The sequence below is a fragment of the Lacerta agilis genome, chromosome 1, assembly GCF_009819535.1.
Source record: "Lacerta agilis isolate rLacAgi1 chromosome 1, rLacAgi1.pri, whole genome shotgun sequence".
Lineage (NCBI taxonomy): Eukaryota > Metazoa > Chordata > Lepidosauria > Squamata > Lacertidae > Lacerta > Lacerta agilis.
In genome coordinates, this window is record NC_046312.1 from 71,198,527 (window position 1) to 71,216,146 (window position 17,620).

The 17,620-nt window shown below is 42.9% G+C and overlaps 1 protein-coding gene across 3 annotated transcripts in view; it reads left to right on the forward strand.

The window, feature by feature from the left end:
- OSBPL5 (oxysterol binding protein like 5) overlaps positions 1 to 17,620 on the forward strand; it is a 162,632-nt gene that overhangs the window by 24,564 nt on the left and 120,448 nt on the right. Inside the window, exon 1 of one of the 3 annotated variants that reach the window (XM_033154212.1) lies at positions 12,196 to 12,551. The exons of 1 other annotated variant lie outside the window; for it this stretch is intronic. Coding sequence is in view for 1 of the 2 variants with exons in the window: in XM_033154195.1 (XP_033010086.1) it covers positions 12,412 to 12,438 (27 nt within the window). In the remaining variant the exon portion in view is untranslated. Of the gene's footprint in view, positions 1 to 12,195; positions 12,552 to 17,620 lie in introns of those variants that run through there. One more of the 3 variants, XM_033154195.1, reaches the window with a different exon arrangement.

The following is a 17,620-nucleotide window of genomic DNA, read 5'->3' on the forward strand; positions in this document are numbered from 1 at the left end:
CTATGTTCTACCTTCCCTGTTGGAGGCAATATGCTTTTGAATACCAGTTTGAGGGGGACCATGGGTGGGAAGGGACAAAGCTCAGTGGTAAAACACCTGCTTTGCATGCAGAAGGTCCCAGGTTCAATCCTCAGCATCTCCAGATAGGGCTAGGAAAGACTACCTGCCTGAACTCCTCAAGAACCACTGCCAGTCCGTGTGGACGATGCTGATTTCTGTATATAGCAGCTTCCTATGAATGGAAGAGTGCTGTTGCACTCATGTTTCACTTGCAGGATTCCCATAGACCTTTGGCCAGATCCAGCAGTGCTCTTCTTATGTTCCAACCACTTTCCTACGGGGTTTATTTGACAAAGGATAGATCAGTGCTGTTTTTTCTAGAAAAAGAGGTGCCAGAACTCGCCATGAACACCTCCCTCATTCTCTTAGAATGGCAATGGCGCCCATCTGAGTGGTGCCAGAACTGAGTTCCTGCTGGGAAAAAAAATCACAAATGATTTGAAACAGATAGAGATCTTCATGCTACTCTTTTTAGGCATCACATTAGCCCTGTGCAGCATTTCATCCTTCATAAAGCTTGAAGATCAGATGGTGGGAGATTCAGGATCATGCCCAATGGTGCTGGCCGCTTGCCATGCTTAACCTCCAACTGCATCTGCACATACCTGCTAATGCACAAAAGACGCTCATTCCCAATAGGCAATCCCTACCATTCAGTTTTTTTCAAGGATGTGGACTGCGTGTACAAAGCCTACATCAGCTGGTCCCTGCACAAACATCATCACCAATGTGTGGAGGTCAGGTGAGGGAGAATTGTGGTAGCAGCTACGTTCCTGACACTCACCACCATCACCCAACTTTCAGCATTTTGCAGAATTACCACATGCCTTGTGAGTTAATCCTGTGCTACAACAAGCACAGCAAGAGAAAGTTGCCATCCCAATGCTGTCCCCTCCAAATGGTGACAAGAAATAATATGCTTCATCAGAGTGGCTTTGCTTGTTAATCATAAGCAAGGGTACAGAGAGTCGCACTTCCAAATTTTAATCTTTAAAGTTAAAGCTCCTGCACTGAAAAAGGATGGTGTACACTCTTGCAGCATAGGGTTCTCTTCTTATGTAAGGCAGACAAATGAAAGAGATTCCACCTGAAGTTTGGTCAGTTTCCTTCAGAGAGTTTCACTGCAGAGAAAGATAATGTAAACTCTTCCATATTTCTGACACACAAGCTTATATCAGGCATAGGGAACCTCACTGTGGGATGGAAGCAAAAGCAGCCCCCCTCCAGGCATCACTTCCTGGTCCTCAGGCCTCTCTCCAGGCCAAAGACTCTCACTATCCACATTCATCGCCTCCTTTTTCTGGATCTTCCTTGAGTGTTTTTAGCCTACCTGGAATGTGTCCTTAAACTAATGTTCCAAAGAACCCTAAGAAACCTCCTGGTGGGAAAGAAATAACCACTTCAAATCAGGATTACATAAGCTTCCCTTTACTGAGTTTTTACCTTTAAACCCACCCCCCACAAAAAAGTTTTGTAGGTCTCTTCTTTTAGTAAAGAAAAAAAAAAGTTTCTTCAGAATGCCCTTCAAGTACATCGTGCCAGCTGCTAAAGCTATAGGAAGGCTTTTGTTCTGCTCAATTACATAACTGTGTCCAGAGGGGAAGTCGTGCTCGTCCGCTGCTGCAGAAATGACAAAGAGTCTTGTGGCACCTTAAAGACTAACAGATTTAGCATGGCGTAGCTTTTGTGCATATCAAGAGATCTGAAGGGGATTCTGTGAAAAGCAATGCAGAGAAACAGAAGAGCAGTATATGATCTCATCTCTTGGCATTCTGCGGTGTGAGGCACAATATTGTCCCCATATCAGCACTGACTGAATCACATTTTCCCCTCCCCAGTAAATATGGGACAATTGTTATGTTCCTGGGTGCCACTCGATCCTTCTTTTGGCTACTCTGTCATGATGAGGGCAGCAAGAACTGTTTCTCAGGACACAGGGCTAGGACCCATCACAAAGGGGGGAAATATATCTTCTAGAGGTAAGGAGATAATTTTTATATTAAGTTTTCAAACAGTCTTACACTTCCCAGAAAGGACACATGTAATTTAAACAGTTCATTCACTCTCGTTTCTCTCTCCTTTCCCCTTTCTCTATTTTTGGTTTGAAAGACAAGGAAGTCATGCTGTGTGAAACAAACATTTCCCTGCCCTAAAAATGTCTCCTGTACAATTTATCTCAGGTGAATATAAACTTTGTGGCAGCTTAATTCCGAACATACCCTAGAAAACTGCTTTGTCTGCAGCTTCATTGTAAGCTCCACAGAGCAGAAGCTGTTACTGTTGACAAGGAAACGCAAACTTCCTTGGAACACCTTTGCACTTTCTGTATTTACAAAGTTGTCACCTTTTGACAGATGCCCCTTGGTCCTATTTTTACAATGTGCTCACCTTAAAAGCTATGCAACTGTTTTCAAATGGAGTTGGTTAAGGATGCAACACGATACCTGCTTCCCTGGGAAAAGGTTCTCCCAAAGCCCATAAGACTTACTACTTTTGAGCAGACATGTACAGTGGTTCCTTGGGTTAAGAACTTAATTCGTACTGGAGGTCCGTTCTTAACCTGAAACTGTTCTTAACCTGAAGCACCACTTTAGCTAATGGGGCCTCCTGCTGCCGCTGCGCCGCCAGAGCACGATTTCTGTTCTTATCCTGAAGCAAAGTTCTTAACCTGAAGCGTTATTTCTGGGTTAGCGGAGTATGTAACCTGAAGCGTATGTAACCTGAGGTACCACTGTACAGGATTGGGCTGTGAATCCCAAACAGGTCTGCCATTCCTCCCAGAAGAAGCAAAAAAAAAAAAAGGACACCATATGTTTATTCATTTCTTCTTCTTTTTTGCAAATGTACAATTCCAAGTGTTGCAAGTTCAAAGTTACACTTTAACCTGCATTGAGGTGGATTTAACCACAACACTTATATCATTTGTCTGTTTATTTAAAACTGTTATGTTAAACTGAACCAGGAGTGGCTAATCCCCAGCGGAGGGTGGGGTGGGGGCTTGATTTAGCCCCTCAAGCAAAAATTTCTGCCGCCTCCTAATCAAGGGGAGGGGTTTCAAATGCATATCAAGTAACCACACCCTCCTTTGTGGGTGGCAATGTACTGTCTATGGCACATGCATTCATTGATTCAGACCAGGATTCCAGAATGCACTGGCCTAAGCTTAGATTAGTACACCCCAAGTTTTAGAGACAATTATGGAAAGAAGAACACCACCACATGTAACTTTGAGCAAGGAAAGCACTCCCCAGAGTGGCTGGGGAGACCCGGCCAGATGGGCGGGGTATAAATAATAAATTATTATTATTATTATTATTAAAATAAACCACTTCATTCTAACAAGTAGAGCCTCAATCTAGGTTCTTGTTTCTAATACAACTTCTGTAAAAAAAAAACAGGAAGTATCTAGGATGAACCCAAACTTAAAACAGTATGTTGAGGATGAGCATGTACAGTTCTGTATTGAGAAAAAACTACTCCTTTTGTTACAAATGGGTAAGTTTAGAACAGCCTAAGACTTTACTATATTGGACTGGAGTTGAAGATTCCATCCTGGGACCCTTCTTCCGGTTGCTTTCACTTTACCATTCAATTCTGTTTGATTATTCTTCCAAAAACAAAAACAGAAAAACCCTCCTATGTTTCAAAGCCTATAAAACATCTCTTCTCAGTTCCAAGCCAAGAAGCTTAAAACGTATTTCAGTTCTTTACCTTTAAACCAGGCTTCAACTGGACTGCCAATCAAACAGAGGGTGCCTTCAAAGGAAGGTCTGCCTCCTGACAGCTGTTCAAACAGCGGGACGTCCTTTGTAAAGTAGGATCTGTGGCCATCTTGAAATTCAGTGAAGGTCAGCAGGGGTCCAGCAGCTGGGACTTTATTAATGCCTGTTTACTAAGGAATGGACAAAAGTGTTTACACTGGCCACCCTAGTCCCCAAGAGAAGAGCAGCACTTATTATTCTGCTCCTATGTATTCATGCATGCCAAAAATAACCAAAGCTAACCATCCTCAGAGAATTGCTGTATGCTCTGCGATGATTCTTAGACCAAACTGGTTCTAACAACAACAGCAGCAGCAACAACAAATAATTCACTCTGAATAATGTAAGGAAATAAGGGTTTGGATAGGGAGTCCTGGATCCAAATCAAAAGTCTCTGAGTCAGAGAACTTTGATGGCTTGAGTATCTCTATTGTCTTATTTCGAGTTTAAATTGTCACGTATTAAGGACACTGAATCGTGTGCCTGGAGAGAGCCTGGGTGGGATAGTATTTAGTGTTCGGCTAAGGCTGGAGTGAACCATGTTCAAATCCCCACTCCACCATAAAGATGGTGGTGGTGTGATTTTCCATTGTGTAACACTGTAGTTCAAAAGACACCAGCCACTATTCTTAGGTTATGTGCACCGGATTCAAAAGTTCATCCTTTTTTCTATTTTTTGCTCCAGTAGTTCTTGTGGCTGAACCTTCAAAACCATTTTTAACAGTTTGTAAAATCACTCACAAATAAGATGGCCATTTTCTGCAGAACCCTACTAACACACATAATCATATAAGAAAATAGCTGCTCTCAGGCCCTATTCTTCAAGCATTATTGATACAACTTCTCTGCGGTCAAGTTCTACTAAAGGAAGCATGCAATCTTACAAAAGGAAACAACAAATACTGAGATGAAATAGAATAAAGCAGCCTGCACTTCATAAATAAAGCGGCTTGCACTTCAAGGAAGCAATTTTTCAAAGTATGCACAAATTTTGCCTTGTGGGGTGAAAAAAATAGCTCCTGATGAAAATCCCAGTTTGCAAATGTAATAATGTTATGTCTTGTTTTAAGTTGTTTTAAAAGCTCAGCAACTTTGCCCAAAGAAGCTCAACAACTTTTCTGCCTGGATTTTCACTTTTTGAAATATGGAAGCCTTAAGAAAAGATGTGTTGCTTAAAGAAAACCTGTTGCCCCTGCATTTATTATGTATTTACTTTGCTTCATATGAAGTATTTTTTTGTTCCCAAGTACTCGCAGCCCATAAGACAACTTGTTTCTAAAAAAAAAGCATGTTTCCAAAAAAAATAACTAATAATTATATAATAAGAAATATAATGCAATTCTACTGAAGTTAATGCTGTACGTTTGAGTATCAAGGAGGAGGTTCATGGCATATGCCACACAAAATGCTGGATTTGATTATAACACATTGGAGTGTGTGCTTGGCACTTCACGTGCGTTGCTTCAATAATCCTTGCAACATCATTTTTGTATTAATCCTTGGCCTAATACTTCAGTCAGTAGTATTATTCCCATATTATGAAAGAGCACCTCAGATGAAACTGAGTTCATGGCAGATGTGAAATTTGGGTTGAGGATATTTCTCTGTTCGCAGCCACTTCACCACACCAGGTCTTAGAAAATGGGAGAATGGGATCTTCCTCCAAAATAAGTAAAGGAGTGGATTGGAATATATTAATTCTTGCTGTGCTGGTGACAATGCACATGAAGGAAGAGTGTGTGTGTGTGTGTGTGTGTGTGTGTGTATCTTCATATAAATTGTGGCAGAGGCTTTGCTCAGTCATATGCACAGCTGTTTGTTGGGGAGGGGAGTCAAAGTGAATAATAACACAGAAATCCCTCTTCTCCTGCACAGATGGGCCACCATTGCCCTTCAGCCTAGGCAGGAATGACTAATATTTAAAGTTTTATCTTCTTGAACGCTTCCAATTCCCATTGGCAACTGTTCTGCTCATGAGCCAGGACAGCAGTATTCTGGCAGCCTGAAGATTAATTATAATAGTCAAGCAGATATTTAACTTGATCCCAAAAGATGGCAAAAGATTTATGGGCTGAGCATAAAAGATGTGAAAGGTGTTATACTCTACTATGGATGATTTGGCTTTGTGCCTAAAGAATAATAAAGTAAGCTGTAATATATATACTGTATGAACAAATATATCTAATAATGATTTGGAAGCACTTCCACCCTCTATTGTATGATTCATTGTTATTTTAGTGCTATTGGCATACCATCCACTATCTCATTCTTTTTCCAGGGTTGTGTGTGAGAGAGACACATCTCCTGGGTGACAGTTCCAAGTTCATAAATCAAAAAGTTATGATGTGCATGGAAAATCAGAATGAGTATGCCTACCTGCATAAAGGGTGTTGCTATTCAGGAGATTTAGAAAAGGGACACAAGGCATAATTTGATTAGTAATTCAGTATAAAAGTACTGCCAAATGTAATTAGACCTTAGTTCCATTGCAATAGGATACCAAATACTGGGGGGGGGGGTAAGTGTACCAGGTTGAAACTTTATCATCTACTTTGGTTCCTGCTAGGGAAAGACACCCTTGAGTAGGGATGGATGGCTCAATCTGTTTCTGGCCTGTGTTTCAGAGGTGGTTCTTCCTGTGTCTGTTCCATCACACCAGAGTGATCAGTTATTGTGCTGTATTAAAGATGGGTGTGAACTTATAGCAAAGCAACCTGCCAGGTCTCCTAGCCTTTGCAGACATGGGACGGACGCCACAGCAAGGAGATGGCTTGTCCACACCCAAGCAAACATTCATACATTCTTTATACACAAAGCAGCATATGTCAGTTTGGCCAGGACTTCCCATCACTCCACCTGATGAGATTAGGGCATCATTGGTGGCAAATACCCAAATCTTAGATAGTTGGTTCCCTTTTCTGGGCTCAGAGCCCAACCCCCCCAAGCCCACAGATAAGGATAGCATCAAAGCATGCCAATTAGCTTATATAAAAGCAAGTGGATGTAAACATATATGAGCTCATTGCTACAATAATTACCAATTAATTCTGGGGTTATCTTGACTATCAAGATGACGTTAGCAAAGCTTCTGGAACAGTTTGCCTTTGGTTCAACGCAGGAAGGCAAAGTTCTGCAGCATTGGTTTTTTTGGATCCGGGGCAGCTCCTTGTGTGTCCTGGAAGGTTCTAAAAGCTGTGGTGAACCGTCATGGATATAAAAGGTTCTCCACTAAAGACCGTCCTCTTCTATAAGTTGGAAGATCGCAGGAATGGTGATGGCGGCAGAGCCGGCACACTTGTCATCACTGACTCCCACATGTTGAATTAAAACTTGCACATAACACCTGAAGTTGGGTAGAAAAGCATTGTGTTTATTTTTCAAGATTGGAGATGGGCAGCTGTGCTGTTATTTGATGTTGTATCCCGTGTAAGACTGTGTGCAGACCATACACTTCCCCCAAAGAATCCCAGGAGCCATTGTCAAGTGTGCTAGAAACCATAACACTGCAAGGGGTAAACTACAGTCCTCAGGAATCCTTGGGGGAAGCCCTGTGTTTTAAATATATAGTGTGTGTATGAAGCTTTGGCTTCTACTTGTTTGTTCAATTCTGTGTGGCTTGTATGACCTTTTTTAAGCCATACTTTTTAAAACTGCTGCCTTTGTCTTAAGCAGACAAAAACTGCTACATCTCCTTAGAGAGCTGGCTTACTGTATGTCAATCTCTCTCTGGGGACACCAGAAGTTGTTTGTGGCTTTTTTCTTCCTTCCCTTAACACCTGAGAGCTGCAGCAAGTTTGCAATTAAGAGACCAAGATACCACTATATGTTTTCTGAAGGCTAAAATAAACCAACAAGGAAGGTCAGATTTCACTTTGCTTGTGAGCTCAGAAGAGGCACGTTATCCATACCTTTTACAAAACATCCACTTTGCTTGAATGATGCCTTTAAGCATTTTAGCCAATAAGTTCATCCGAAAACATTTAAAGGTAGAAATACAAGGTTTTGTTCCATTAAGAACTGTATTGCATGTGGGGGGGGGGGGGGTGGCGGCTGCTGGGAGGCTGCTGTATTTGTAATCCACTTGATTTATTGAACTATTATACTTTTCACTGCATGAACATCCGCAAAACCTATTGCAAAGTATTTTAATTAACTGACTACCAATAGATTGTTTAATCAATAGAGTTGTGGTTGCAGAGATCTCTTTATGTCAGTTATACTGATACAAAGTGTGGCATTGAAGTCCTTTGATCCCTTTTTCACATGATGATTCATTTGATTACTTTTACACAGTCTCATTATTTTCTGCCGTCATACCTGGCTTTTCTCTTCAACCTTTAATGTGACATATATGATTGCTGCTTATTCCAGGAGAGGGGAAAGTCAAAACTAATTGACAACAGTGATTTCCTTCAAATGTCTCTAAGTTTGCCCATTGCTTAGACTGAAATTGCAGAGCTAAAATTTAAAATTTGCAGAAGGCAAAACAACTTAGTCAAGTTGGACTACCTTATGGGGCTACCTTATGTTGCAATCCTACACCCAGTAACCTAGTTGGGAGCAAGCCCCATTGAGCTCAATTAGACTTACAGGTAGGGTACTTGCAGATGACATGTTTATTACTGAGCATTCTTTCCAATTAGTTTGTGGGGAGGTTAAGAGACACTGCATCACACTGAGTGTTATACCACACTTTTCTTGTTACTTTCCTAATCATAAAAAATCCTGTATTTTGAGGAAGCAGGTTTGTGATTAAATTCCAACCAAAAATAGCAACAGCCTGGAAGTAGATCAACAAATCTGTCAATTTTGGTGTCTCTCAATTCCCCCCCACCCCCAGTCTTAAATTGATTTCTGCACGTTTCTGAATCAGTTTGCAATTTGTTTTTTAAATCCTCATGAAAGTTCATTAGCACTTAAGTGTGCGGTTCTCCTAATACATTTTGCATACATTTTGTATTCAATTTTGGCTGATATGCATGCTTTTGCAAGCTGATCCCCCCCATACATGCATTATATGTGTGCTTTCCCGCAATTTATGTATTTTTGCGCTCATTGTTTGGTTGGAAAACTTCAACACAAAATTCAGATGAGTGCAAATTTAGAAGGATAGCTGTGCTTCGGATTGTGTATTGTTCACAATCTGAACCTACCAAGTGTCTCCTCCTTTGTACTCCTGAGGAAGCATGTATAAGATTGGCCTGTTAGTGTCAGGTTATAACTTATGGGAATCCTGTTAGTATTTTTTGATAGTGTTAATATGTAGGATACAGTTTGAAAACAAACTGCATTTTTAAAGTATGCATTTACTTCTGACCATTTGGGAATAGTGTGACCAATATGATCCACATATAAAATGAGATTTTAAAAGTCATAGAAAGAAGATATTTACTTCTGAGTGGCGACTGGTTAAGAACGTTGGCTCTTCTGTCCATAAATGATCAAAAAGTAAAACAATGGTTTAATGCAGTTTATTTTCATAACTACCTCCCAGAAAATTATATTTACTTTAGCATGGGATAGGGCCCAAGCATGTGTGGATGTAAAGGGACAATGTATCCAGGTTTGGAAGTCTGGGGGACCCCTGCCTGGTCTGCAAGCCCATTATCATGTAGCAGGTGGGGGAATCAAGGCTTAGGACCAGGGAACCTCCTGACTGACTGACTTTGCATAAGAACCTGCCTGGACCATCTTTTGAGGCCCATCTCTAGGTAAGTGGTGACCCTAGTTTGGGGTTATTTTGGTAGCAGTGGCCCTTTGTTGGAATTCCTTCCCCAGAGAGGCTCATCAGCTGCCCACTCTGTTATCTTTTTGGTACCAGGTATATAATGTTCTGTTGGTGAATTGTTTTAGGGGGGTGAATGTGGTTTTACATTGCTGGCTTTAATTGTTAGCTGCTGTGGGAAATCTTTTATAGTTGAATGATGGGGAAAATACATATGTAAATAAATAGACTGAGTCTGATAATTTCTGCGTAACCTCATTTCCAGATCTTGCAGGGTTGAACGGAGGCAATGAGAAGGGGTGCAATTTTGCAACAACAGAAAAAACAACAGCCCGGGGGAAGAGGGGAAGGCAAGGTGTGCAGCCAACAGAGTGTGTTATCTGACAGGGAGTAGGAGAGAGGGACAAGCACCAAGAAAACAAAATCCCAGAGAGAGAGAGAGAGAGAGATTGCTATGGGTCTGTAGCAGCCACAAGACTCACCTTGCATTTTTATCTCTGGCGTTAGGAATCTGTTTCAGATCTGCTCTTTTGTCATTTCATTGTGACTTTTTATTGAGGTCCAAATCTGATCTGTTAAATCTGAAGCTCTGTTTCATCCCCATTCCCAATATCAGGGGATCTAAAAACGGCTATAGCTTCTTTCTCCTTTTAGCATGAGTGTATGAAATTTGTAGGCAAATGAGTCCCTCCACAGTAGAGTAAGTCTGCCAAATTTCAGGCAGATCCATCCACAGGGTTTTGTGCAGAGAACTTTACTATTTGGTCTTGCTTGACTATTGCTGCTGGTGATGGGTCCTGGGGCAGGGGGAGAGTTTATTCCATCTATCTGCCCACCTTGCTCTTGATTGCTTTAGTAGACAGGATGTTGCTAAATCGGAGCCAATTCCAGAGATAGAAACGACTGTGACTAATTGAATTGCATCTTTGCCTACAGATTAGTGGATTGCCACAAAGCCAATGCATACACATCCCCACGTAGTGGATACCAGCACTGCTGTTACGATTTACAGGTGGCAGAAAATACATGAGTACAGGTGTGATGCCTTTGGTCTCCAGAGTGCATTAAAGTTCTGACATCAGATCCCAAGAACAGGAAGCAGGTATTTGTCACTTTTTAAATAACCAATATACATTTGTCATGTATATATAGCCATGTCTAGCTATAATGCAGCTTAATAATAATATTTAATAATAATATTTATTATTTGTACCCCGCCCATCTGGCTGGATTTCCCCAGCCACTCTGGGCGGCTTCCAACAGAAATCAAATACAAAAATATCAAACATTAAAAACTTCCCTAAAAAGGGCTGCCTTCAGGTTTTTTCTGAATGTCAGGTAGTTGTTTATTTCCCTGACCTGTGATGGGAGGGCGTTCCACAAAGGGGCCTAAAGAAAATTAATCTGGACACCAACTCATCCTCCAGGGTCTCAAAGCAGATGGACCTTTTCATTGGGGGAAGCTCATTACAAATGTCCTTTTCCCAGAGAAATTATACCTGAGTGTTGGCTGGGCATAATGCTTCTATCAATACTGTGAAGCTCTGTTGACTAGTTTGTTCCATTTAAGATGCTGTTAAAGGCATCCAGAGAACCATGAGGTGACACACACAAAAAGTGACAACTACACAAATCTAGCAAAGGGATTTGCACATGTATGCAATATGTTGCATTTCCATACCACTCTTCTTGCAAATTGCTCAGAGTGGATTAAATACGATCTTCAATTAACTTTCCATCCAAGCACTGTCCAGGACTAGATCTGAGAACAGCTTCATCTTGTGCCACCTTTGAAAACACTTAAAAAGAAGAAAAAGACAGTAATATATCGCCATCAACAGGATTATTCTCTCCCGTGCTGCTTCCACTTGTGCCTAGAGCTTTCTGCTTATGCCGCCTTCATTTCCCCTCCATGGTTTCATCATTTTAATTGAAGGCCAGTATTTGGACGCTGGCCGTCCAGCAGGGGGTAGCAGGCTCTTTGGCTGCCCAAGTCTGCTCTCCTATTTTCTGCTCTGTTGAAAGAATCTGAAAGAGAAACAGAAAGCGCCACAAATTCTGGAGGAGGGGAGGGGCAATCTCTGGTAGTAGTAGTTGTAATAATAATAATAATAATAATAATAACAACAACAACAACAACAATCCTAATCCTAATCCTTTAGTATATGGAGACGTTCTGTGCTACTCTCCCGGCTATACGTCGCTTCACTCTGGCATTGTGTTCTTCCCTCTTGCCTCTTGTATTAGCCAGCAAAACCAGGAAGACGTCGAACACACGCACGCGCGCGCACACACAAACTACAAACCAAATCCGATCCCGAACTGAATTAATCCTTCCCGGATTTTATGCGCCACCCCACCCCTCTTTCTCTCTGTGTCTCTCTGTCTCTCTCTTCCTGATGTGGTTGGTTATAAGTCTTGTGGCATTTCCTGCTGCAGAGACTCCGTGAAACAGCTGTCCTGCTTTGGAGTGGCAAAGCTTTTATTTCTCTCCCTTCCCCCCGCCCTCCCCGGATCTGTTGCTTTGTTGCCTGCCTGCCTGCCTGCCTGTCGCCGCCGGCCCTGGAAACGGGACCCAGGAGGGGTGATTGCTGAGGCTGACTGCTGCGTTCCGGGCCCTCGAGGGCTCTTGGCGGCGAGGGCGCCAGAAAGCAGCGGAGCAAGAGAGAGGCGGGCGCGGCGGGTGCGCGCCAGGGGCACCACCTCCTCCCCGGGCAGCGCGGCGCATGGCAGCGGTTTGGGGAAAGTGACACTTTGCGGCGCGGGAGGACGAAGCGGCGGCCTCGAGCCCACGGCAGCTTCGGGGACGCGGTCGCGGGCGGGAGGGTTGTGGAAGAAGGCGACCATGAGCGACGCGCCGGGGCGATGCTTCCCGGGGAACTTTTGACTATGGTGAGGAGGAGCTGCTTCTTGGCGACGCGGGGCGCGCGCTGCTGTTCGGGTCGTCGGCAGGAATTGGGGCGAGGGGGCTCTCGAGCTGCTGCTGTCTGCGCGCTGAGGAGGAGGTAAGGCGAATAAGCAGGACGACGACATGTTTTCGGTTTGCCCAGCAACGTGCGCGCCCGAGTGCGTGGATGTGTGTGTGAGGAAGGTAGCGCGTCTTCAGCCTCTCCTCGCGGAGGAATCGAGCCGTCTCCTTGCGCACAATGGCTGGGCTGGGTGGTGGGGAGACGGGCGCAACCCGGCGTTTTGCATTGCTCGTGAGACGATAGATGAGGGATTTATTTTCCTACTAAAAACGACATCGCCCTTAATGGAGCGGAGGTTTCAGCCCGTATTTTAGCGTTACATACGGGGATTCCCCGTTTTAAAGAGGTAAGACCTTAACCCATCCACCCCTCCGTTATTAGTGCGATTTACTAAAAGGTCCTCTTAAATTAGAAAACGGACACGGATGTTCAGATCATTTTAGGAGATTTGATTTTTATTTTTTTAAAAAGTTGGGGAGACAAAGTGCACAAAAAAAGGTTTCAGTTCACAAAAATCCCTAAGACGACAACGGTAGCAAGAACCCAGAGACACTCGCTGTGTAGCAGCCACCATGTGTTCTGTCCTCAGTGAATGGAACAAGAAGAGTCCCATTCTTAAAGTGCTGGGAATCTCATGGCTTTCAGATGCTTAAAATGCTGCATCCCCAACGCCCATTCCTGCATCAAGTAGCCTTGTCAGTTGCCTATGTAGCTAAAGGTAATGGCAATAACAGGTTTGTTTGCTTGTGTTTGAAAGATTCTTCAGCAGCGTGTTTGCAAATCTGTCAGATACATATTGTACCTGAGGTCTTGCGGAATTACAGTTTGTAAAATGCTGAAGGCAATTAAACTACATAAGGCCTATTAATTTATTCAGTGGGTTAAAAATAAACTAAATGCTAGCATATATATTTTTAAAAAAACATAATTACACAGCAGCAAGGGATTTAGTTTTAATTTTCTTTGCTATGCTTTGCATCCTTCTTTTGTTTTCTGTGCCGTCACAGCAAATTAGATTTTCTTGGAAGTTATTGTCCAGTGGTGGCTTATATTGAGAAAGCAGCCGGAGAGGCCTGTTTGTTGTTCTAATATATTTAAAGTGAATTTGTTACATGTATTGTTAGGCTATGTCTTTGGAAAGTGGTGACCCTTTTGGTTATTTTTAAAATGCAAGTTTCTCCCCCTTCCTCCCCTCCAATTATTTCATGTCATGGTGCAGTAAAAATAAACCTCCTCCATGCCTTGAAATACAGAGTGAATATAAATTGGGAGATCTTGGAATGCAACCCGAGGAAAATAATGAAAACATCTTTCAGATCTGAGGCCAAATGTTACTAATGCTTTATACGTGGGCTGTTCGGGGCCAACATAGGCAGAGCATGTTGCTATTTTTAAGCACATTTTGTTACAGTTTGGGATTTACCGGGGGAGTGATGGAATGTCGGAAGAAGTCAGGTCTTTGCCTAACAACTGAGCAATTAAGATTCATAACCGAGCCAGTGGTAGACTTGTTGTTGTTGTTCAGTCGTTCAGTCGTGTCCGACTCTTCGTGACCCCATGGACCAGAGCACGCCAGGCACGCCTATCCTTCACTGCCTCTCGCAGTTTGGCCAAACTCATGTTAGTAGCTTCGAGAACACTGTCCAACCATCTCATCCTCTGTCGTCCTCTTCTCCTTGTGCCCTCCATCTTTCCCAACATCAGGGTCTTTTCTAGGGAGTCTTCTCTTCTCATGAGGTGGCCAAAGTACTGGAGCCTCAACTTCAGGATCTGTCCTTCTAGTGAGCACTCAGGGCTGATTTCCTTCAGAATGGATAGGTTTGATCTTCTTGCAGTCCATGGGACTCTCAAGAGTCTCCTCCAGCACCATAATTCAAAAGCATCAATTCTACGGCGATCAGCCTTCTTTATGGTCCAGCTCTCACTTCCATACATTACTACTGGGAAAACCATAGCTTTAACTATACGGACCTTTGTCGGCAAGGTGATGTCTTTGCTTTTTAAGATGCTGTCTAGGTTTGTCATTGCTTTTCTCCCAAGAAGCAGGCGTCTTCTAATTTCGTGACTGCTGTCACCATCTGCAGTGATCGTGGAACCCAAAAAAGTGAAATCTCTCACTGCCTCCATTTCTTCCCCTTCTATTTGCCAGGAGGTGATGGGACCAGTGGCCATGATCTTAGTTTTTTTGATGTTGAGCTTCAGACCATATTTTGCGCTCTCCTCTTTCACCCTCATTAAAAGGTTCTTTAATTCCTCCTCACTTTCTGCCATCAAGGTAGTGTCATCAGCATATCTGAGGTTGTTGATATTTTTTCCGGCAATCTTAATTCCGGTTTGGGATTCATCCAGTCCAGCCTTTCGCATGATGAATTCTGCATATAAATTAAATAAGCAGGGAGACAATATACAGCCTTGTCGTACTCCTTTCCCAATTTTGAACCAATCAGTTGTTCCATATCCAGTTCTAACTGTAGCTTCTTGTCCCACATAGAGATTTCTCAGGAGACAAATGAGGTGATCCGGCACTCCCATTTCTTTAAGAACTTGCCATAGTTTGTTGTGGTCGACACAGTCAAATGCTTTTGTGTAGTCAATGAAGCAGAAGTAGATGTTTTTCTGGAACTCTCTAGCTTTCTCCATAATCCAGCGCATGTTTGCAATTTGGTCTCTGGTTCCTCTGCCCCTTCGAAATCCAGCTTGCACTTCTGGGAGTTCTCGGTCCACATACTGCTTAAGCCTGCCTTGTAGAATTTTAAGCATAACCTTGCTAGCGTGTGAAATGAGTGCAATCGTGCGGTAGTTGGAGCATTCTTTGGCACTGCCCTTCTTTGGGATTGGGATGTAGACTGATCTTCTCCAATCCTCTGGCCACTGCTGAGTTTTCCAAACTTGCTGGCATATTGAGTGTAGCACCTTAACAGCATCATCTTTTAAAATTTTAAGTAGTTCAGCTGGAATATCATCACTTCCACTGGCCTTGTTGTTAGCCAGGCTTTCTAAGGCCCATTTGACTTCACTCTCCAGGATGTCTGGCTCAAGGTCAGCAACCACATTACCTGGGGTGTATGAGACCTCCATATCTTTCTGGTATAATTCCTCTGTGTATTCTTGCCACCTCTTCTTGATGTCTTCTGCTTCTGTTAGGTTCTTTCCACTTTTTGTCCTTAATTGTGGTAATCTTTGTACAAAATCTTCCTTTCATATCTCCAATTTTCTTGAACAAATCTCTGGTTTTCCCCATTCTGTTATTTTCCTCTATTTCTTTGCATTGCTCGTTTAGAAAGGCCCTCTTGTCTCTCCTTGCTATTCTTTGGAAATCTGCATTCAATTTCCTGAATCTTTCACGATCTCCCTCGCATTTTGCTTGCCTTCTCTCCCCCGCTATTTGTAAGGCCTCATTGGACAGCCACTTTGCTTTCTTGCATTTCTTTTTCATTGGGATGGTTTTCGTTGCTGTCTCCTGTATAATGTTACGAGCCTCCATCCACAGTTCTTCAGGCACTCTATCCACCAAATCTAAATCCTTAAACCTGTTCTTCACTTCAACTGTGTATTCATAAGGGATTTGATTTAGATTGAATCTTACTGGCCCAGTGGTTTTTCCTACTTTCTTCAGTTTAAGCTGGAATTTTGCTATAAGAAGCTGGTGATCTGAGCCACAGTCAGCTCCAGGTCTTGTTTTTGCTGAGTGTATAGAGCTTCTCCATCTTTGGCTGCAGAGAATATAATCAATCTGATTTCGATGTTGCCCATCTGGTGATGTCCATGTGTAGAGTCGTCTCTTGTGTTGTTGGAAAAGAGTGTTTGTGATAACCAGCTTGTTCTCTTGACAGAACTCTATTAGCCTTTGCCCTGCTTCATTTTGAACTCCAAGGCCAAACTTGCCAGTTGTTCCTTTTATCTCTTGACTCCCTACTTTAGCATTCCAATCCCCTATAATGAGAAGAACATCCTTCTTTGGTGTCATTTCTATAAGGTGTTGTAAGTCTTCATAGAACTGATCAATTTCAGTTTCTTCAGCACTGGTAGTTGGTGCATAAACTTGGATTACTGTGATGTTAAAAGGTCTGCCTTGGACTTAGCCAGACCTAATTGTTGTTGGCAGTTGTGTTTTTTTAGGACATGATTTAAGCAGTCTTGAAGGTGAACCATGTTTCAGTGTGGCATTTACCAGGGGGAGGGGGTCCAACTGTATGCTTCACAGACTGCTCATCCTTGGTACTTGGATACCTCCCAATAAAAAGGCTATGAAATTAGAGAGAGAGAGAAGGGGTGGTGCCCTGCCTAGTTTTCCTCTGACTTGGCTTGGCCCCTTGCCAGCATGTGACCACTGACAGATTCCTCAAGGGAATATGATCTGTGATAGAAAAAAGGGTTCTTCGCCTCTCTTGTGTAGCAAAGGTGGCAATGCAGTTACACTTTCTCTTGGCTGATTTCATCCTAAAGCACCATGCCAAAATCAGTAAATGTCTGTAAAAGAGAGGAGTGCTCAAGGAAGGTCCTCTGCTCTCCATGCTCTGCCATCTTCTGAACAGAATGGACTCGGAATTGGGTACCCCAAAAATAAGGCACTGGAAGCAACTGTTCTGGTGGCATGTCCGTCAATTATAGCAATGCAGTAGAGGAGCAAGGGTGTTCCGAGGGTGGTGCATGGAAAGAAAAGTTTTGGACCAGATCTGTGATGAGAGCCTGACATCCACATGGATTACGGGTGTCTAGGTCAGGGCTTATATTACTAGTGCGCACAACCTTGGACAAAGATTGTTTGTGGCCCACCATGCATCACTCCTTGGATTCAGCAGAATTCATTTGAAAGGTAAGATGCCTTGTGGAGTCTTTGTCTGGACTGCTGCTTGACAGCAGTAAAGAACGAGGAAGATGAATCCCTGCATTTGGAATCAGCTTTCATCATCAGCCTTGGGTACCCTGATACTTTTGAGCTGGTCATCTGCCATCCATAACTTTTAAAACATGACACACACACACCCTTCTCAGAGAGAACAAGCCACCTCAGGCTTGGATTTATTACAGGATTAAAGTGAGTCAAGGAAAGGCTCCTAGATAGCTGGTCGTTTGTTGTGCTTTCTCTTTCACCTTGGGAAAAC